Genomic DNA, 22188 nt, shown 5'->3' on the forward strand with positions numbered 1-22188 from the left:
TTCTTTGTGTTTTTGTATTTATATTCTGATAAACTAATAAAAATACTGAGGGGAAAAAAGGATTCAAGTCTTAGAAATGTTTTTGTAATGGAAATATGAATGCATACACAGCACATGGGAAAACCCTACCCAGCCAAATAGCACCTTCCCATGTTCTTCTAATCATCATACAATATGAATCAGAGAGTAAGCCCCCTTTCCAAATATATTGTTAGACTATATGCATCAAATCCCTCCCAGTTTGGTAAAGTAATATCTGGACAGCCGATTCAAGAGAACAATGCTCTTCTTGTTGTGTATTCAAGAAGGGTTATTGAAACCTCTGGTGGTTGGGTTTTCTTTTTTTGTTTTGGCTTGGCCTTTTGTAGTTCATGGGAAAGTCAAGAAGGCAGAAGTTTACCTGAAGGCATTTCAAGGCCAAGCAAGCAGCCTTCTGCAGATAGAGGTTGGGCTGGGCAAGGCTCTCGCAGTAATAAATTAAAGCCTGGAAGAAAAAGAGAGACCGTGAGACTGCAGAGCAACACCCTTTCAGAACAACAGCAAAAAAAAAAAAAAAAAAATCTTCTGTTTAGAAAAAATAATTCACCAAATAAAAAATAAAGCAGTATTCAAAGGAGAGCATTGATTGTTTAGGTAAGGGGGGAGGGAAGGCAACCAATTACCACAAAAGTTTTTACTTCCTGCCACAACCATTCCTGAATAGGATGCAATCAGAGATGTGTAAATATTCTATGAATGAAGCATCGTCCTACGTGTGGGAAAGCCACGTTGAGGTCATGCCCAACCACAACATTTGTTTTGAGTGTTTGAGTCTGTGCCTGGTCTAAAGTGAGGCTATTCTAGGCAAAAGGAGTTAGGGAGGTTGCGAAGCAGGAAAAAGCCAGCCTTGCAAACTGGGGGAAGAGAAGGCTGCTGTGCATTGTTGTCTCTTACCCCTCAGCTACTCCCAGCATGGTATACCCCACTGGACCATCTATCTCCACCAGTCTTCCCCGAGCATTCCTTCCCTCCCTGTAACTGCTACCAATATCCCAGCACAGCATAGCCTACCAGCCTGCCCATCCCTATAGTATCCTAGCGTTGGTCATGCTCCACACTATATTCCCATTCACTTCAGGAAATCTGGCCTGCATCTCACTGATGCTAAGAGCAAAAAGCAGCATGTGCAGGGATGACACTGATAAAAAGATTTCTGGCACATCAACAGGGAGGACTTAGAAGAAACTAGATCCAAAATCACACTTTCTTCTACTGAAAGATTTACCACCTCCCTGGAACAATGAGCAATGAGATCTAGCAATATGATCTTATTTTTATTGGTAGTCACCTTCAATTTATTATCTCTCATCTAGTCCAATACCAATAGTACATAGGCATTCAGAGAAACTCTATTATTATCTCAAGATATTATAAATAAATCAATTGGGTGTTATTAGCATATTGGTAGATACTTAGCAGTTTCATATAACTACTGAAAATCTGAGTAGTGCCACGAGAGAGACCAAATTATAATATAACAATGGCTATTTTGTCTATATGCCTCCTAAAAGCACCATTTGAAATTTATCTGAGAGTCAGAAATGCAATAAATGGCTCCTATTTTTCCAATTTCTGTGCTAACTAGAAGAATAAACTTAAGCTACTGAGGGAGAGAAAAATCTATTGGGTTAGTGTTAACTGTAGTATGCTCAGCATGTTAATATAAATCCAGCCAATTGCAATTGTTCACTAAACCAGGTTCAAACTATCATTTAGCATGAAGTTTAAACACATATAAAATCTGGTAATTCTACTTTTGTCTAATAGGTTTTCTCTAACACTTACCTTTTCCCTGAAGTGTCTGTTTTCTGCTGCAGCAGCTGACAATATTGTTACCACAGCTTCATAGGTTTCCCTTTTATTTTCAGTCAGAAGGACAGCCAAAGATTTCAGCACTTCTTGTTGAGGTGAGAGACTGATGGAGGTTAAATTGGCCTTGTTCTGCAAGAACTTTTCATCTCTTAAAGACTGTAGAGTTTGTACCATTAAAGCTAAAACACAAAGATGTGTAATTTAACAATTTGTCCCTTTTTAGAGGAAGTTAACAGATTAGACTAAAAGATGCATTTGAAATAGCATGCAAATATCCAACAGTATCTGTGAAGCGTAGAATAATTTTAAATATGTGAAAATGAGCTATGTTATTACCACTGCTGAGTTCAATCTACAGTCTCCAGCATCAAACTATAGATCTCATGGCTGAAACACATGGTTTAATTTGTGTTTTACACCTTCTTTTTTGTATAGAACAAAATGATGAACACCCTACATTAAAAAAACTGTCTTTGGTATAGAACACTTCTGAAATGTTCTGGAGTCCTCAACAACTTTCAGATGTTTTTCTACCATTTTAATTGTTCCTACTAAAAGTATTGTGCATTATGGAATTTGAACTTCTGAAGAGCCTGTTTCTTACCTTCTCTTGTAAGTTGAAGCAAATAGTTTGCCAGATCACTAACATTGTTATTAGCAAAATAGTTGTAATACTGAAAAACTGTTATAACTTCCAAGGGCAGACTGGAGGAGAGGAGAGGTTCTGCACGGTCCAAGATATGAGAAATCAAAGTTCTGAACACTGCATATAACCAGATAAAAGTATTAGTTAGCAAATGAATCCTCATTAATAAGAGCAACATAAAATTACTGGAGGTAAGTCATTTTTAGAAAGGGTAATGTGTTTTAGAAAAAAAATAGACCACTTCATACTTTCTAGAAATTTAGAATTATAATTTCCAGAAAGAATCAACCAGTATGACAATGATTACAGATTATGAAAACTGTAGAATATTGGCAATCTTGGGGAAACCGATTGGTACCTCTGCTCTACAATGACACTCAATTCAAAAGTCATTATATCTCTATCATACCCGAATAGAACAAATGGAAAGAAAATAGGCTACTGGTATTATATGACATGAATTCACCTAAAAATTGTATTGCTTAAAAAAAATTTTAAAACTAGGTTTTTAGTTAAATTTTGGACAAAATCTTAGGAGTGTTAAAGGTCCATGCTCAGTGGTTAAATGCTACCAATTTGCACCGGTTTGGGCGAACCGGTAGTAAAAAAACAAACAAACTACCAGTTCCTCCGACCTGGTATTTCCAACGATCAGCTGTGCTGCACGATTTAAAATCGCTAGAAAGCAAGACAGCTGTTATCCCCCTCGTTGTTCTACTTACCTTCCCAAGCTTCCATTTTCCGCATGCAGCGTGCGTTTGGCATGTACTATGCATGCGCAGCTTGCGTTTGGTACGCACTGTGCATGCTCATGCAGCATGCATTGACGTGCACGCATGCACGCAGCATGCATTTGGTATGCACCGTGCATGTGTAGATGTGCAGTGCACATTTGGCACGCACTGCGCATGCGTGGACAGTGAACCGGTGGCAAACCGGGGAAGATTTCACCACTGTCCATGCCCATGCATATATGTAATTATTTCAATATTAGTTAGGTACAGTGATATTTAGTAAACTACCTAGTATTGTAAAATGAGATAATGTACTTTATTTGACATAAAGGTTTTTTGGATTTCAATTAACATTAAAAATATTGCCATTGTAGCTATCTATCTCTGTCTGTTCATTGTGCCTTGTATACAAAAATGGTCCTGGCTGTAATATATACATTTCATATATATATATATATATATATATACACCATATTTTTCGCACTATAAGGCGCTCCGGACCATAAGATGCATCTAGTTTTGGGGGAGGAAAACAAGAAAAATAAAACCTGCCTCTGCCTCCCAGCAGTTTGTCTCCTTGCAGCAAACAGCCAACAGCCTGGCCAGCTTCAGCACAGCCTGATTTAGCACGAGCAGCTGATTGGTGCTTGGATCGGCCTCCCAGAATACTGCCAATCAGCTGTTCCAGGCGGCGGGGATTGCCGCCGCCCATCGCCGCCGCCATTCAGCAGTGATAGGTGGTGGCAGCAATCCCCGCTGCCTGGAACGGGCCAAAAACAGGATGCATGGAGGCCAAAAATGGGACACGTGGCAGTGGCGATAGGCAGGGATCCCCTCAGCCTGGGACAGCTGATCGGTTGGATCCAGGAGACTGATCCAACCACCAATCAGCTGCTCGTGCTAAATGAGGCTGTGCTGAAGCTGACCAGGCTGTTTGCTGCAAGGATAAAAAAGTGTGTCTTATAGACCGAAAAATACAGTATACAGTTTTCAATCAAAACTAATTTTATATCTCTGGAAAGCTATTCGTTTACTTGTTTATACTAATATTATGTAAAATTGTATAATAATAGTGTAATCACATACATGATGTTACAGAATTTAAGGGCCACACTGATTTACTTCAAGATTAAATGCTTATATAGAATTTAAATCTCAAATTATGTGACAAGACCTAATATTTGAATCTTGAAGGACCAAATATTCAGCAGAAAGTACCAGTTATTATATTTTGAAATATTTGATTAATTACTGGTAGTTGTAATCTTTGCTACCACTTTTTTCTGGAAGCACATTAGGTAACTGTACCTGTTTCTGAAAGTCCTGGACATTCACCATTCACCACTGTAGAAAAAGTAATATCCAATTGTTTGATCATTTTGTCTGCAGATGTGTGATACAACCCAGAAGAATTGGTACACTTATTCCAGAAAGAAAGGAGGGATATCTTTCTCTGAAATTCTGGAATTGCTAACGGAAAAGAATACCATAATAGTGAATTATTAGTATAAATTAAAATTGGACAATAATCAGCTCTATCTTGAAAGGAAATGGGTAGAAATTAGTAGAGGGTTATATTTACTTGGAAAATGAAACAAAAATAATGTTCTTAGACTGGAAAGATAATAATTTACCGACTATGCCTATCATTTGTAGGATCTAGGTCAAGGTTTCTTAACCTCAGCAATTTTAAAATGGGTAGACTTCAACTCCCAGAATTCCCTAGCTTGGCTAATGGATCTATTGAGGTTAAAATGTTATGCTAGAAGAATGTTCACTAGGAGAGAGGTCTCAGGTAGCCCGCCTTTGCTGCTCTTCAGACAACAACTCCCTGTGGCTTTAAACTGTTTTTTCCTCATGTCCTTCCTTGTAATAACTTGGAATTCTGTGCCCAGGATAGTTGGCATGTGCAGACCACTGTTCTTTGCCTGAGCTACTGTCCTTTTTCATTCAACTTGATTTTGTACATATTCCCCTGGTTTAATTAATACTTTTCACCAAAGAAATCTGCAGGGGGCTGAAACTTTATAGCCTATTCCCACATAGGCTTACTTACAACGAAGTTCATGGTATTTAATCAGGCTTATACTGAATAAATAATTGTACAATAGCAGCCTTAAAAGAGTAGATCTGAACATGCACAGAAACGTACTGCATAGTATAGGGTAAGAAACAGAAATACATAATCATATATTCACATGAATATTGTCTATGCTATTTCTCACCTTCACTTATAGGTCTGAAGCTTCCCAGGATCTCACTGCTGATCTCTGCAAGATTCTCAATCACTAAAATTTGTTGGGATAGTTTATCCAGAAGAGACCTTGTGACAAAGGGAGTTCTGCTAGAGAATACAATTTGCTGGTAAAATAGGAAAGAACAGTGTAAATATTCCTATACAGAACTATCATTAATTAGGTCAAAATTCCAAATGTGAACAAATGCAAATTTATCAAAGAATGTTATAACTTTATGTATTTTACAAACATGATCTTTATCATACACTTTAAAAATGGGATTCAAATGTGATATGTTTCTGTTAATTGGTAACCAGCTATATTGGATTGTGTATTGGATTCTATTATTTTGACTTTGAGAATATGTGCCTTTAATCTAAATAGAGGATTTAGTATGTTTCTCTAGTAGTGATCTCTTTTCTCAGCAAAGTAGATAAAGCACAGTAAACAGATTTACTACACTATTTTAAATATGCCATATTTTCCTCTGAATATGACATATTTACTTCAGAGAAAGAAAACCCTACTTTTATAATTACTATACACAAAAAAAAGGGGGGGGACACTTCCATTATTTTAGTCTCAGCAAGTACACAATAATCCACCTGAACAATTCCTGGGAGGGAGGAGGGAATTATGCTTTTTATATGATTTTAGGCTGATCAGTGACCAAAACAAATATTTATTTTATATTATTATTTATATCCCACCTTTATTGCTTTTATAAATAACTCAAAGCAGTGAACATATGTAATACTCTTTTTTCCTCCTATTTTCCTTACAACAACACGTCTGTGAGATAGATTGGCTGAGAAAATGTGACTGACCCAAGTCATCCAGCTGGCTTTCATGCCTAAGGAGGAATTAGAACTCATGGTCTCCAGGTTTCTAGTCTGGTGCTTTAACCACTAGACCAAACAGCTCAATTTTGACTTATTTGGAAATATGTCTCATTCACTTCAGTAGTACTTTAACCCTATGAAGTATATAAACTTACATCTTCAATTTAAGTCTAACTTAAAACCTAGTCATCTCATTAGGTTTTCTGCACAGTTAAAACCCTGTTTTTGTTTTTCAAACAACTTATGAAAGCTCAAAATGTGTCAAGAAGTCTGGATCAGATGAGTATATATAGCTTCTATCTCCTATAGTGTCAATGTGCTATTACCAATTTGGTACCAGACCTTGCCACATCAAACAGCAAAGAGTGAACAGTTCTATACAGGTTCAAGTGGACCATGATAAAATAAAATCATATATGGAGAACATATGATGAGAGTCAAAATGGAGATTGGCATGGAGCGGGGGTGGGGAACTTTGACCCTTTTATGGCTTGTGGACTTTTATGACTTGTGGACTTCAACTCCCAGAATTCAACTCCCCAACCACAGAGTCTGTCCTTTTCGCCTTATGCTTATGCAAGAGTACAAAGGAAATTAAGTTCCAACAAACAAGGCTGTGTACACAACACAGAAAACAAGAGCAGATGCATCTTAATCATCTCTTAAAAAAAACATGTAACCCTATGGGATACCTGGATAAGTTGTGTGCAGTATTGCAAGTGCTTGACTATGGTGATGTCAAGGCTTTCATTTCCGGTGGTCAATGGCAGAGGGCTTCCAGCCACACTGGTTCCAACTCCTGTGTCTTCCGTCAATGCTTCGCTGAGATGCCCTCTGCCTTCTGGGTGTTCTGACCTGTAACTGTTCAAGCTGGGAGGTAAGTGAGCAGTTTGATTTTCTTTTCATGTAAGCAATGCACAAGAGAAATTGTTGAAAGCACTCTCCTGTAACCAAACAGCTCCTCATAGGCCAGTAACCTTTTAATGAATACATTGTATCTCAAATTGGCAGTAGCATTAGGTAAAAAGTGCCAAAAAAGTGTCTGCATTTAAAGGATATATCGTTACCACACTAGCCTACTTGTTTCTTTGAAACAATCACTTTTTTGTAAGGAAGTCTTCCTAAGAAGTCTTTGAAATCAACCTTTGCTATAGCTTTCCTTTTCCTTTTTTTTCTTTTCACCTTGCTCTGTTGACAACATCCTTTGCCAAACTGCTCTGTGGACATAACTGAACTATAGACTTGTGGTTTTCAAAAGTTATACAATTAAGATGTAATATGTCAGTCCTTTCCTGACATGTGATTAATTGTCCAGCTAAAAAAATAAAATTAAAAAGTAAGAGTGAGGGAGAATCTGTTGGAAAGGAAGTCATAACTGATTTACAAAGAACAAACACCAATCTATTTCATTCTACTAACTAATTTAAGTCAAGGAATTTTTTAAATTTTAATGAAATCTTGACCTCTCAGCAGCTTCCAATATCATCAATTATGGAATCCTTCTACATCAACTTTGGGAGTTCATGTGGGGGCAAAGTTTTTAATTTTCCTCCATCCCCTGGGGTAGATACCCATCACATTGATAGGAGAGGTGTAGCCTGCAATGCCTGCTTTTGTGAGGTGCTACAAATGCCTCAATACTGTCTCCACTTCTATTTAGCATTTACATAAAACTGCAAGATGGGGTCATCTGATGGCATAGGGTAAGGTATCCTAAGTATGCAAATGATACTCAGTTACACAACTCCATCCCAAGTTGATCAAGCCTTGCAATGCCTTGGAGATCTTGCCTTGGTATCTGGAGGCTAGGAACCTCTGAATAGGGAGGAACAGAGTTCAGATCAAGCCTGGTAGGACTAGGTGAGTCCAATGATATTCCATTCTGGATGGCATTGCAGAACCCAAGAAAGAATGATTTACAATTTGGAAGTCCCCCTCGATCCATAACTCCTGATTTAAAAAAAAAAAAAGGGGGGGGGTTCTTGTACAACTTCATGTTGTATGGCAATTGCACCCTTCCTAGATTGGAAGGCATTGTTCATGGTCATACATTTCAGTCCCCACCAGAATGGCCTACTGTAATGCATTCCGCATGGGACTGATCTTGAAGAGCATCTGGAAGCTGCAATTGGTCCAGAATGCAGGGCCAGGAGCGATTACTGATGTTTTCCAATGAAGGGGGGAGTGGTCTCTATCCACTTTATTAGATCAAGCAGGAGGGTCGTGCGTTGGTCCCCTCAGTTACAGAATGTCATCTTGTGGGACCCAGAAAATGTGCTCTTCCTGTGGTGGTATCTGCCCCCTGGAACACCTTATCCTCTGAGATCAAATTGATTCTGAGCATCATTGTTCTCCCAAGCATAGGGATTATGAAGTAAGTGAAACCTGATTCTACATCCTACATTATAGAAATGAGGCAATGGATTATGTACATACAATCTGATAAATACAGAAAAACATTACCATATTCTTTTTCCCTTTCAGTACATCGTTTTGAACAAATGATCAAAATGAGTTTCAGTTTACAAGTACAAAAGCAACGTATCTGGAACCCCTATAATCTGTTCTGCTAACAACATTCTCAGTACTCTATCAAAAATTACTAATCTAGGGGCTCTAATATTACATTTCATCTTTCTTGAATGATCACTAAATACTATTCTTGGCAGAAAGGAATAAACCTGAGAAGCATTCAATGCTGGCATTCTTACCTGTTTTTCTCGATTTCAGTGTCTGAGAACACAGAGTCTGCACCACGAGCACCACCGCAAAACTCATCGGTACCACCTTCATCCTCAAAGTCAGAAGTGTTGAGGAAATCAAAACTTTCCAGTGCACTCTCAACTGTTAGGCTTAAGCTGGATGACCTGCTGTGACTTACTACTGGTCTGCACTGCAAGAGCAAAACCAAAACAATACGTGAAGAACAGTTTAGCCATTCAAAATGGTTTGGTTTCAAGTATATTCCAGGTAAATTGGGTGTGAGAGTTTCTTTTCAAATCCACCAGTGATCCCCTACAGTTGGCTTGTTTGGCCTTGTCCTCCCATCATTTAATTTCCAGATTTTAGGATTTCACTTTTCATGTATTTTGAGAACAGAGGAGGATCTAATTTATGGAAATTCATTTAAATGATAAATGCAGTTGTGATGAGATTTAAAAAAATCTGATCTAAATGAACTGAGATTTCCATTATTGAAAAAGCCTTACCCTGAGAAAACACTAAGTAATTCACTTCCCTGACACGCTCACTGGGTCAACTGAGATGTGATGAGGAAATTCCAAAATGAGATTATTTGACTTTTGAAAATACTGTACTTAGATCAGGGATGTCAAACTTATGTCGTCACAGCATCGTCACATGACATATCACGATTTTTTACCCTTCGCTAAACTGGGTGTGGGCGTGGCCAGCACGATGCATCTGGCCCGCACACTGTGAATTTGACAGCCCTGGGTTAGATATAATTCAATCCAGACCCAATCTTACATAGCCCACCTGAACCCTATTGAATCCATTGGGGTATAAATCACAGGTAGTCCTTGGGTTAAAATAGCCATAAAGATTGGAAGATTGTTAAATGATACAATTGTAAAATGTGATGTCATGTGATGGGTGCCATTTTTTTTCTTTTTCTCTCTCTAGTTCACTTAGTGATAGCAGTTCCAGTAGTCCCAGATTGCTGTTGTTAAGCGAAAACCTTCCAACTTCCTGTCTGCCTACCATTTGATTTTGTTTGTGGGAAGCCAGCAGAGAATGTCAGTAACTGCTGTCATGTGACTGTAGAGATGGTGGGATAGAGGGAACTCTGAGGACCAGTTGTAAGTCCCCCTTGTTCAGTGCGGACACAAGTTTGAACAAATGGATATAAATTGAAGACTATTAAATATATATTAAATAAAGCAGCAAATAAAATAAGATTAAATTAACATGCTCCCAATGTCATGACAACTGCTGTCCATGATATTAAGTAATCCTCACATTACCATAAATTTAGAAGAAAATGTGACTTTATCCACATTTCAAACTGATGGGCTGATGGGACTGAAACTGAAACTGATAGGCTCATATCTTAAGCCCCTCTTTTATACATTTCATTAATTCATTTTACAATACATTTTAAACATAAGACTTAAAAACTCCTACACTAAGTGGAAAAAAATTGTCAACATTTTGCATCGGATCACTATCAGTTATTTCCAAAATTGTAATGGTTGGCTTTCAAATCAAATACCACCCCACACACACACACAGGCACATACAAGATGCATGTGTATGTGCGTGAGAGATTTAAAATATGCTAATTTATCTGTTTCTGCATGAATGTATACATTTTATTAAACAAACCATGGCTTAGAGCTCCCGTCAAAATGACAGCTCAAAGAGTCTGAAAACAAAATAAAATTTAAGTATTCAAACTTCAAAAGGTATGATTAAGTTCGCTGCTTTATTAAATATTGAATGTATATTCACTTACTTTTTATATATTTTATTTTAATTAGTTTTTAACAAATTATAAAATTGTGATTTAATATTGTTGTAAGCTATCCAAAGAAAATTGGCTTTAAAAGAGTGACGTAAGTAAAAAAAAAATGAAACCTACTAGCTTTGCACATATATATGCTGAAGAAAATGAAGATCAGAAACTCAATTATTTAGTGTTTTAAAACTATTTAATAAAGGTAATTTTAAAAATTACATTTCCTGTACAAACAAAGCTGTATTTGGTAATGTAAACTGAAGAGTGTAAATGTAACATTTAATGGTCTTTATCAAAGCTGCCATATTCTGTGGTAATTACTGCAGTACATTTTAGTTGAAATCAAAGTGTTACATGAGTACAAATTTAACCCAAGATTATCCAATGAAGTGCTAATGCATTTCCATCAAAGTGGCCAATTATAAATCTGGAAAAAGTGTGTTCACTGAAAAGCTTCTGTAACACTAGTCTAAAAATGAAGTTCAGGAGCTATTCAAACAGCAATATTGAAATATTATAATATCCAAAATATTCACAGACTTGACTATCAACAAGACATTGGACATTGACTGACTGCGTAGTACAATAAATATACATTTCAATTAAATGGGATGAAATTGATTACAAAAATGAATTAAATTTATAGAGATGTAAAAAAAATGCCAAGCATTGTCTCCAGATATTTCTCTATTAACATCTCTACTTAAACTATTGAATTTACAAACAGATAACTTAATAAAATAGCTTTATGATAGCGAGTGGTACTTTATCGTGCTCCCTGTAGTATTCTACTATATAAGAAGCATTTCCACAATGACATTACTAATTCAATTTGGCACTGGTTCATTTGGCATGCCAATTTATTATGACATGGAACCAAGACTTAGTTCTGCATATTGCTGTATGTGAAAACAGAACATGGAATTACTTAACTGTCAGTCATGTTACGTCAAATTAAAAGGGAAGAGAAAGGAAAATTTAAAATCTCTTTCAAATTCAAACTTTTCTTCTATAGGCAGAGGAATAATTAATCTTAAAAACAACAAGCAAAGCAGTAAACAATAAGCAGGATTGGAACTGGTTAATATTTTGATGAGAGGCCACAAGAAAAATTACAGAATTGTGGACAGATACTTGAAAAATATGCAGTAGAGAATACTGACAAACCAATTCTGTATTGTAATTAAGAAAACTATATCAGTATGTCCTTAAATTTACCAGATTTAAATTAATCCAACCACCTGCCAATTTAGATTAAACAAGGGGGGAAAACTGTAATTCAATTCAGTTTGACCATCCATACCTGACTGATTTTGAGATTTCAAAATCTTAAAAGATTGGTGGATCTGCTCCTTACAGTACCTCCTTACATATATTACTGGAATAGGAGGGCAGAATGCATCAGAGTTTCCACAATTTTGTTGTTTTAGCTTATCTAATAATTGTTCTATTTAAGGCTTCTTTGTTTTGTTATGTGGAAAGTACATCTATATTGTAGATTTTAACAGCAATAGCTTGCTGGAATTATTTCATTAGACAAAGACTTGATCTGGCCCTTCCATTTTGTGATTTCTTTCTTGGTCATTCTTATATTGAATGTAAACGGTGAACTGATTCAATTAGTTTTATTACTGAAGATTAGATAATAACAATTCTTCTATTCACAACGAATGAAATTTCTTATTTGAAGCTGAACTTACTTTTAGGATCTCATCTAGATGTGCAATTCCTTGGTCCAATTCCTGGAATTCTTTAAACTGTTCTTTATGAGGTTCAAGAGCTAATAGAAGCCCCTGAAATGCTTCTTCTAGACTTCCATCAACACATGATTTATAACCTTCAGATTCTCCACTAATTGACCCCTCACAATGACATTTTTCAGGTGTCATTGGCCCCTCTCCAGATGTCAGTCTTTTAACTAGCTGCTTTGTGATATTGCCTTCAAAGGTATCCAGCTCTACAGGTTTGACGTCGGATAACTCATCTGTATCTGGAAGAAGTGACTCTGAGGCACTACTTGCTAAAATCACACTGTTGCCTCTCAAATGAGGAGAACTTTGGCAAAGTTCAGACTCTAGATTCGTGGTCATATTTTTACCATGCTCTTGTGATGTTACGTTATTGGATTCAGATGTGGAGTCCTCACACCTTGAATGAATATTGTGCACAGTGTCAGGTTTGGATAACCTTTTCCCACTGGGATCTGGGATTGTGACAATAATTTCAGGATTGGAATTATCTATCGTAGAGGAGGAGTCCGTTGAACTGTATGATGTAGTACAATGTTCACTGGTAATGTCAATGAAACTGAAAGATAATGAACTTTTCTCATTTTCTGCTGTTCCATTTTCAAAAACATCATCTGGTAAATTTGACTGCAAATATAATAAAAACAGTTAAAATTAAATTTTCATTGAGCTGACATTAAGCATTATTTTAAAAAAAGATACAATTTGCTACTTTCTGTGAAACTAGGCTATTTGGAATTATGAAATAAATTCATTTAGCTTTTATGCTACTGATCTTTTCTAAAGTGACAGGAAGATACCAAAAACAAAACAAAACCCCACCCCAGTCCAAAAGCCAGAAAGGAAGGATCAGAAGTAGCCCAGAATGTGTATAGAAAAATTCTAAACCAGTTATGAAGCTTTTTTGAGCATTGCAAACTCATTATCTTTATGAACAAATTAGAATCTTTTGTTTTGCTGAACAGACTTTATGTTGGGAAAGTAGGCTGAAGAAACAAAATGCACACCAAGAGAACATCACATGATCGGTATTACAATATAGTAGATTACACCATAAGTGTACTGGGGATTATCTTGTCCTTTTATTCAGCAATGCTGAAATACAGTTTCAAATCCTTAAACATAACTTCTCAAAGATAATTAAGCAGTTTCAATATTGCAGCCTGAAATCAATGGAGATAAAATGTGACTTTTTCACTTTAGACTGCATCGAATTTATTTTTTTAGTCTCCTGCCAAAAATAATCTATGGACAAATATCAAACCATGTGCAGATATAAATATGTTCATAAAATATTTCAAATAATAAGTGCTTTCTTATTTTAGCCTTTTCTCTGAAAAGAATTTGCAAAACTACAGCCAGTCCGAGTTTTATTTGACTACATAAGCAACTTGAACTGATAGTTATTTGCTCAATAGTCAGCAAACAAGATAGATCTTAAAGAGAAATATCAGATTTAGGACATGCATCAGAACACAGGAACTGCTTGAGAAATGCAGTAAGATATTTTATCACACCATCTGGACTCACATATTGTTCTAGCCCTGTTCTAGACCTCAGCCTGAGAGATGGCAGATCACTAAATGAGCGACTACGACGTAGCTTGTCAAAGAAAGCATCTTGCAAAGTCTCTAAAATGGCAGAGTGGAGACTGTCTTGTGGATGATGTCGCCATTTCTTGAAGTGTTAAGGCAAAAAAATGGAGCAATTAGTTGACTACATCATCTTTTAAACATACTATCTGTAAGTGTACAAAGTATAGATTGATAAGAAAATATAGTGCAAATCTTCAGAACCAAAGTGCACACTAAATGAGTTTTTATGGAAGCGTCTCACACCTAAATGGTCCCTTGTCTATAAGGGAGAAATATCACATCTTTTTTCCTAAAAAAAGAAATGGTGGGATTCACATTAGCCATATCACATTTGGAAAGTTCCTTTCATTTACAGGACCTTCCCCACTGGGTCAAGGAATAGGCTAGGGATAGAAAAGATAACCTTTGCCAATTCTCCTTTTTTCCTTTGCCTCTATTTTTGTTACCTCAAACAAAATTGAGCAGATCATGCTACTTAGCCACTAATTGTTTTTGCTATCACTTACGAAGAATGACTGATCCTTGAAAGTTGGTGTTTCTGGGGTGCCTTGACTATAAATGGACATCCTTCTTTGAATAGCTGATGCTTTGTTTGTGTTGCCTGTTGATGGGGTAATGTCCTCCACATCAAATGGACTGCAAAAGTATAAATCTATTATTAGATTGAATCATCATTAAACTGTTATTCTACTGAATTACAAGGTTTTCTTTTCACTTAAGATATTACACCATGGGCAATTCAGCTTTTTTCTAGTGAAGTTCTGTACATCATAAAACAGGTTCACAAAATAGTATTCTTGTATATATTTTCATTTCACATTTTCATATCAGAAGAGTGCATATTATCTGTGGGTGCCATCCGGTGGTGGGTTGCTCCCGGTTCGGTCCGGTTCTATAGTACCAGTAGTAAAACCAGTGGGAAGCTCCACCCACCCGCCACAATGTCATCATGGGTAATCTACACATGCGCAGAAGCTTATGTGTATGCGCAGAAGAGTGTGCACGCACTCCTGCTGCAAACCAGTAGTAAAGGTAAGTGGAACCCATCCCTGGTGCTATCTCAAAATTAACCTACAATACCATCTTGCTCTTTAAACACTCTAGTGTGCCAGTTCAGTAGAAGTATATCCCATAATTTTATTTTCTGTTGCTGTTGTTACTGGAACAACAGTTGATTTGAAATGATGATGGCTCTCCAAAAAGCCAGCTTTACTTACTGCCAAGTGATTTCCAGATTCAGCTTTATTGTGCCAAGGTCATTGATATCCACAGCGACAACCTGAGGCTGAGCAGCAAACAAGTCTTTTGTTTCACAAGTAACACTTCCAACCAAAATATGACTGGCAAGACCTTTAACTTCTGTGACCTTTGGAATAAATTAGTATTAATAATTAGCAACAAAATAATTGTCAATTAACAGCTCATTATTTCAGTAGCATCTTCAGATATCAAATATTTACCTTTTTTGTATACTAATCCTTCTAAGACCACATTGTTCGTTCAGAAGAGTGAGAAATACTGGGACTTATGTGTTATTATTGTGTATTAGTATGTGAAAATTACTAAAATGCTTCAGATTTACACAGGATTTCATACTTGCATGGATGTATTTTATTTTGCCATAAAAAAAAGGGAGCTGAAAACCACTTATACATTTAGCTCAGTTTTCTTACAATATATTACTAACAATACATTATTTACACAGTTCAGAGTCATAGAAGCTAAGAATAATAATTTATTTGTGGGAAACTTCAATGAATGAATGAGGAAGTAAGAATAGGGAGAAAATCTAATATGTAAGACTATGGCATAGGTAAAGAGTGCCAAAAGGTACTGTTTTTAAAAACTAGACAAAGTGGCTGGATTTTATATAAAATAATAGTAATAATAAATGGTCATGAATATGACATTCATTATTGTATTAATGACTACCATTTCCAAAATATTCTCACCATTTCTAACCCTTCTTTCATTAACACTGCCTGACTTATCTACCAGAACAATAGCATATAAAGAATATTCCTCTTTACATGCAGATGATACAGTTTGCAAATAAAAACCTTAATCTCTTATGGCACTACAAAAGTCATTGTTCTTTTAGTTGTTACTGAACAAAAATTCTTAAACATATTATTTTGATTATTAATAGTGATGTTCCACTATATTGTTAATACACATGTAATTTTTCTTCTGTTAATTAGAATAATAGAATAAAATAAAATAGTTTGAAAGAAAAAAGTATAAGTTGCAGAATCTCTTTTATACTCAAGCACTGAAAGTATTTTAAAAATGGAAAGAAGTTTGTGTTTATTCATTCAATTGAAAGGGCTTACTTAGCAGACACACTTAACATTTTATTACTTGATTCTTTTACATTTAATACTTCATTTGAATATTCAACTGATAAGCATCATCTTAGAAATGATATATGAAACTTCTAATTGTGCTCTGTAATACTGATAGTCTTTGACATGATGGTCACTTAGTGGGAACCCCACCCCCAAGCTACTAAACCCAATTTTAAAGTTACTATACAATGGCTACTTAACAATGCTGAAAAAAATGCTGAAAAAACAGGGGTGATGACTCACTCAACTACTGCAATGACTTACAATCATAATTCTGGGCTCAATTATGGTCATAAGTCAAGAATTATCTATATAGAAGAACAAATTCTCAAGTGGAAGTAATCTCTTGAAAATTACAGCAAACTGATCCACATGAATGAAGCTACAAACTACCTACTGTCCTTCCCTGACTAGTTTTTTCTCAATAGAATTTTACAGTAAAATATGTCGATGCATGTAAAATATTATCAATACATTCAGTGAATTAAAGGAAACCAGAATGACATTGCTTATTCTCCCTAAATCAATATTTCTAATGGAATGCATTGGTGGTTTTAAGGAAAGAGGGGAGATGCTGCCTAGGAAACAATCAGATAAGAGAAGCAGGAGCCCGCAATCACTGAACAGCAATGAAAGAAACTGAGAAAAGACCTGCCCTCATAGCTCAGGCAGTTAAAAGTGGCAGGTGGGAAATTTGTACTTTCAGATTTGCAAGATTCTGTTAATGTAGCCTTACAATAAATATAATTAGTTCACCTAGTCCTGTTTCCTGTTTGATTTACCTGAGAGGGCTGATAATATTATAATTATATTACTATATGAAGACCCAGATTGTTTGGGGCAATATGCGGACTCTGCAAACCGCTTAGAGAGGGCTGTAAAGCACTGTGAAACGGTATAGAAGTCTAAATACTATTGCTATTACATTTATATTTAGGAAAGCCATTTTAGGAAAATCCATTTATTTTTTAAAGCCTTTAAGTGTTAATTGATTTTAGCTTCACCCATTTTGAGGTCACCTTTTATATTTGCATTTTGTTTTAACTGTTGTAAGCAGAAAGGCAAACAATGTATTTAATAAGTAAACAATACATCAATACCTTAATGGAGATTAGCCCAGCAATAAGGGGAAGGAAGATCATCTCGTCTCCATCCCAACTTTGCTTATCATTGACTTCTATCTTGCCCTTTAGTTTCCATCTTTGACGGCCATATCTCATGAAAATCTGTGAAAACAAAAGGTGATCTCATTGATCGTATTCATACATACTTTGTTCTCATTCTACCATTCTGAATCAACCACAATGAGTGAAGAACCCAACAGAACTAATGGATTTACTTCAATGCATTGCAGAAGTGGTGATATTTTGGATTGGAAAATAATGCAAATCATGTATTTCCAAGGGAAAAAAAATAGAATTCTTCTATTTTTGGATAGAATGGATAGAATTCTTAGTACAACACCACAAAGAAGAGAAAGAGAGTCACCTTAAAGTGAGATGGATTGCAAACAAATCTAATAAATAAATAAAAAATAATAGCTACACAAGGTTGTTAGCATAAATATTATTTCATGAAGCATGACACATAAATGCAGAATCACAAAGTATCCAGACTAGAGATATGATTTTGTTCTTGCTCTAAATTTCCACCTTAATACTTGTTGGTAAAATAAAATATCTGTCTTTGGAGAAAAAAGGGGGCAGTCGACTTGAACTATTGATCTGCTCTACTCAGCCTGTCCTAGTTAGATTTGAGAGCCACAAGAGGGAAAGGACCTATGCCAAGAATAAAATATTTAGAGACTGCTGACATGCTTCCAAGACAAAGCTAAAGAAAGATCTGTTGTTATCTTGGAAGGCATCAATCAGCTCTCTGGGACCAATCTCATAGTCTTTATGTGGGAACTGTTCAGAGTGCATTCATCCATAAACAGAGAATAGTGGGACCTTTCTTGCTGTACAGGACATGAGAACAGTAAGAAATGCATGATGGAAGATGACATTTACAAAGTTACTTACCTCATACTGGTCTCCAGGGCAAAGTCGAGCAAAGCCAGCCAGACCTAGAAGTCAATAACATTTAAAAACTGTTTCAGATGAAATGTTTGTGTTGTCCCCTTTTATGTTAATGACAACACCCTACAATGTTGCCAGAGCACTTATGACTCTAAGAGAGCAACTTTCAGAGTGCATTTTATTCTCTTCTCTTCATTAACAGAAATGATTGTTTTCCCCATTCACCTTCTCTGAAGGACTGAGAATAGTAGTGACTGAAACCTGATCGTTTGCTATTGCAAGGGTTAATATAATGCATGAGAACACTATGAAATTATCAGCATCTAACTTCTTGAATTCTGCATGTCCAATTGGCACAATCTGAGTATTAATGTCTTAGAAAATCACAAATCCATTTAAAATGTAACTTTCAAACTCATATGAAGAAACTAAATTCTGTTCAAATAAGGGATGTATTTAGCTTTCACTTCTCATTGAAAGTAATATCATTTGCTTTCTCATGTTAACTATTGGGCAACTCTGTCCCTGGAAATACATATCATTATATAGATCGAAAGTGAGCAGAAAAAAACATTTTTTACTATGTTTATTTTTTAATACACATTAAACCCAATTAATATGGACCTTCTTTTACTTTTAAAGATATATTTAATTTCTTGAAAGTCCTACAAATTAGGTGTGAAATCCTTCTATAAACATGGTGGGGGGGGGCTCTCTCCAGAGATGAAGAGAAACTTCAAGAGATGGGAAGGAGAAGAGTTGGGAGTTCTCCTCATTGAAAAACCATTGGTTAGCAATTCTTGAGTTGCAAACTATTTTCACAGTGTTTTCTCTAGAGCAAAAACTGATTCTACAGTTAATTGGCTCAGCTTCCCAATATATCATACCTCACATATTCTGACCTATCCTCAGATATTTCTTTCCTAGTTCTTTATCTGTACAGTTCCTATACTTTAGGTTGTCAATGCCTTTCTGAAATGTGGTGTTTAGAATTGCATTCAATATTCTAGCTGCAATCTGACCAATGCACAATAGTAAAATCATGACTTTTCTTGACTTAACATTAAGTATCTACTAAAACTCTCATCTAAGAGTCTCAGTCTCAGTCTCAGTCTCTCTCTGTCTCTCTCTCACACACACACAAATACTACTGTGAAGGGATTAGGTTTAGCTATATGGAGCAACAAGGAAATCCTATTGACATTGGAACAAACTTTTTGATCTCTAGGTGGCAGCAATCCCTCATAAATTCTTGCTGATTGATTTTTTTAAAAATGCTTTAGTTTTTTAAAATATTTATTTGTAATCTACATTAATTATAACTACCCTTTAACCTCAATTAATGCTTTAGGGGAAGTCTATTAAAAGTATGATCATAAATGAATGCCCTTAGTATTGTAGATAATCAAATCATCAGTACAGATGATAAAGATGATGATACAATATTAGGCACCATTCACCATTTAATCAATACCCAATTGTTTCAATAACCATTTTCCCATGCTCACAGCAGTCATGAGAGGTAAACCTGGTTCAGATTCTTCTTCCCAGACACTCAATGTTGCAGTTATTGGAACCACTTAATTTTTAATGCTATCTTGTAATAAGGCTTTTTTTAGGGGAGGAAGTCAATTTTGACTCCTGGCAACTGTCTGGACAGTTTTACAGTTTTCTTGGCAAGATTTCAGAAGTGGTTTGTCACTGCCTTGTTCCTAGGGCTGAAAAAAAGTGACTGGCCCAAGATCACCCATCTAGCTCTATGCCCAAAGCAGGACTAGAACTCATGGGGTCTTTTTTTCCCCTTCTAATCTGGTGCCTTAGACACTAGAGCAACCTGTCTTTCTTACTGCAATTCTATGGATGCCTATTCCTTGCATGAAATGCTAGTCCAGCATAAAGTATAGAATCTGCTTAAAGCCAAACAAAAGAATCAGATGGCATGGTTTATACATGCATCTGAAATGGGGCCTTTTAAGAAAATGGCAAGAGGTAACAGCAATTGAGGCCATAATAAGCAAGAGAATATGTAAGAAAAGAAGAATGGTAACAGTGGGACATGTAGCTTATCTTTCTCTGGCCTAAACAAATTACTTTTCTTTAGCTGGCATCAGTGGAAAATTAACTTAAATTATAAACACAAGTTTTCGGTTTCCTTTGGCACACTACAAAAAGAAGGCTTGGGATATGAATCTAACTGACAGAGCTGGAAACCATGATTTCTCATTACATTTGCATCAAGATGTCCTTTAAAACACAGTACATTTCATAACTGAACAGGGATTTCAAAAAGTGCCATATCTGCATCAAAAAAAGTAATGCCTGGAGAAACTGAAAGTAAATCTACTCTTTTACTAAGCCTTTTAGTAAGTTATTATGAGATACCCACTTTTTGTTATCACCTTTAAAGCACAAAATGAATGTGTGACTCACAAATAGCTACCATGTTAATAGACAGTGTACTGTTTCTCTAGCAGTTATTAAAAGTGCAACTCCCATCAATCTTTACTACTCTCCAAATTCATTCAGGGCTACGGGATATAGAATACAACACCTGGAAAGCTGCACATGGCTTATTCCAACAGCTAACAACACAATGGAAATACTGTTAATAATGTGGGGTGGGGGGGAATGAGATGTGGCTATGTTATTTAAAATTTATTTGTTTGTTTGTTTGTTTGTTTGTTTGTTTGTTTGTTTGTTTGTTTGTTTGTCATATTTCTATGCCGCCCACTCTCCGAGGACTCTGGGCGGCTTACACCAAAGACAGTATACTAAATAGCATATTGCCCCCAACAATCTGGGTCCTCATTTTACCCACCTCAGAAGGATGGAAGGCTGAGTCAACCTTGAGCCGGAGAGATTTGATCTGCTGATCTGCTAAACTAGCAGTCAGCTGAAGTAGCTGCAGTACCGCACTCTAACCACTGCGCCACCTCGGCTCTTGTGCAATAGACGTATTTCCAAAGACACAACTTAATGAAAATTGACAGGATATTATATTAGCAACCCAAGTCCAGGACCCCTCCCACACAAAAATACTCTTCTACGCATTCAGCAGTACAAAAATAATTTCTATTTCATCAAGAAATTCTAGATCACAGACAAAAATAAGGATCAGCTTTCCTGAGACCAAGGATTGTTAATGCACGTGAACTAGCTTTCTTTCTAGTATTACATATTTATTCAAGCAAGGAAACTATGGGCATTTACTGGGCAAACGAAATTCTTATTCACTTTTTAAAGCTAAGAAGATAGCTTCTTCCACCTAGGGGTATGTATCATATCTTAAGTCTTTCAGCAGCGGCCTAAATCCCAGAACAAAATTATTTTCCATTGGGTTGATATTAACATTCACATTCTTACTTGTTTAGTATTTATAGATTTGAAACATTTACTAATACTCTGCAGATGGCTTTTCCTTTTGATATTTTTATGTTACAGTTTTATTTTTGTTACTTGCCCATAAGCACATATATTTCTGAATGGGGAGAAAACAAATTAAAATGAATAAAAGGATTTTTTCCTTAAGGAACACTGGTCTTAGAAATGCTGCTGCATTAACTTGCTATGGAACTGCTCCAACATACCTTAGAAGGTTAACATTCAAAGCTTTATTTTTCATATTAAATCATGCTGGGTATCACTAAGGTTAAAGCTCCAGTTTCTAGGCCCCTACAAATGTGCCTGCT

At 36.1% G+C, this 22188-nt stretch overlaps 1 protein-coding gene across 7 annotated transcripts in view; it reads right to left on the minus strand.

The window, feature by feature from the left end:
• The window catches only part of RIPOR2 (RHO family interacting cell polarization regulator 2), a 123443-nt gene that overhangs the window by 5244 nt on the left and 96011 nt on the right, over nucleotides 1-22188 (minus strand). For 6 of the 7 annotated variants that reach the window (XM_034429285.3, XM_034429283.3, XM_060682074.2 and 3 more), the window contains 12 exons: nucleotides 18503-18546; nucleotides 17582-17707; nucleotides 15351-15499; nucleotides 14640-14769; nucleotides 12491-13165; nucleotides 9022-9203; nucleotides 7003-7171; nucleotides 5457-5592; nucleotides 4540-4701; nucleotides 2456-2614; nucleotides 1825-2030; nucleotides 401-484 (listed from right to left, as the gene is read on the minus strand). In XM_034429285.3, coding sequence (XP_034285176.2) covers nucleotides 401-484; nucleotides 1825-2030; nucleotides 2456-2614; nucleotides 4540-4701; nucleotides 5457-5592; nucleotides 7003-7171; nucleotides 9022-9203; nucleotides 12491-13165; nucleotides 14640-14769; nucleotides 15351-15499; nucleotides 17582-17707; nucleotides 18503-18546 — 2222 coding nt within the window. Of the gene's footprint in view, nucleotides 1-400; nucleotides 485-1824; nucleotides 2031-2455; nucleotides 2615-4539; nucleotides 4702-5456; nucleotides 5593-7002; nucleotides 7172-9021; nucleotides 9204-12490; nucleotides 13166-14068; nucleotides 14216-14639; nucleotides 14770-15350; nucleotides 15500-17581; nucleotides 17708-18502; nucleotides 18547-22188 lie in introns of all 7 variants that reach the window. The other variant, XM_034429291.3, reaches the window with a different exon arrangement.

Source organism: Pantherophis guttatus, chromosome 3 (assembly GCF_059756535.1).
Source record: "Pantherophis guttatus breed Tessera chromosome 3, ASM5975653v1, whole genome shotgun sequence".
Classification (NCBI taxonomy): Eukaryota; Metazoa; Chordata; class Lepidosauria; order Squamata; family Colubridae; genus Pantherophis; species Pantherophis guttatus.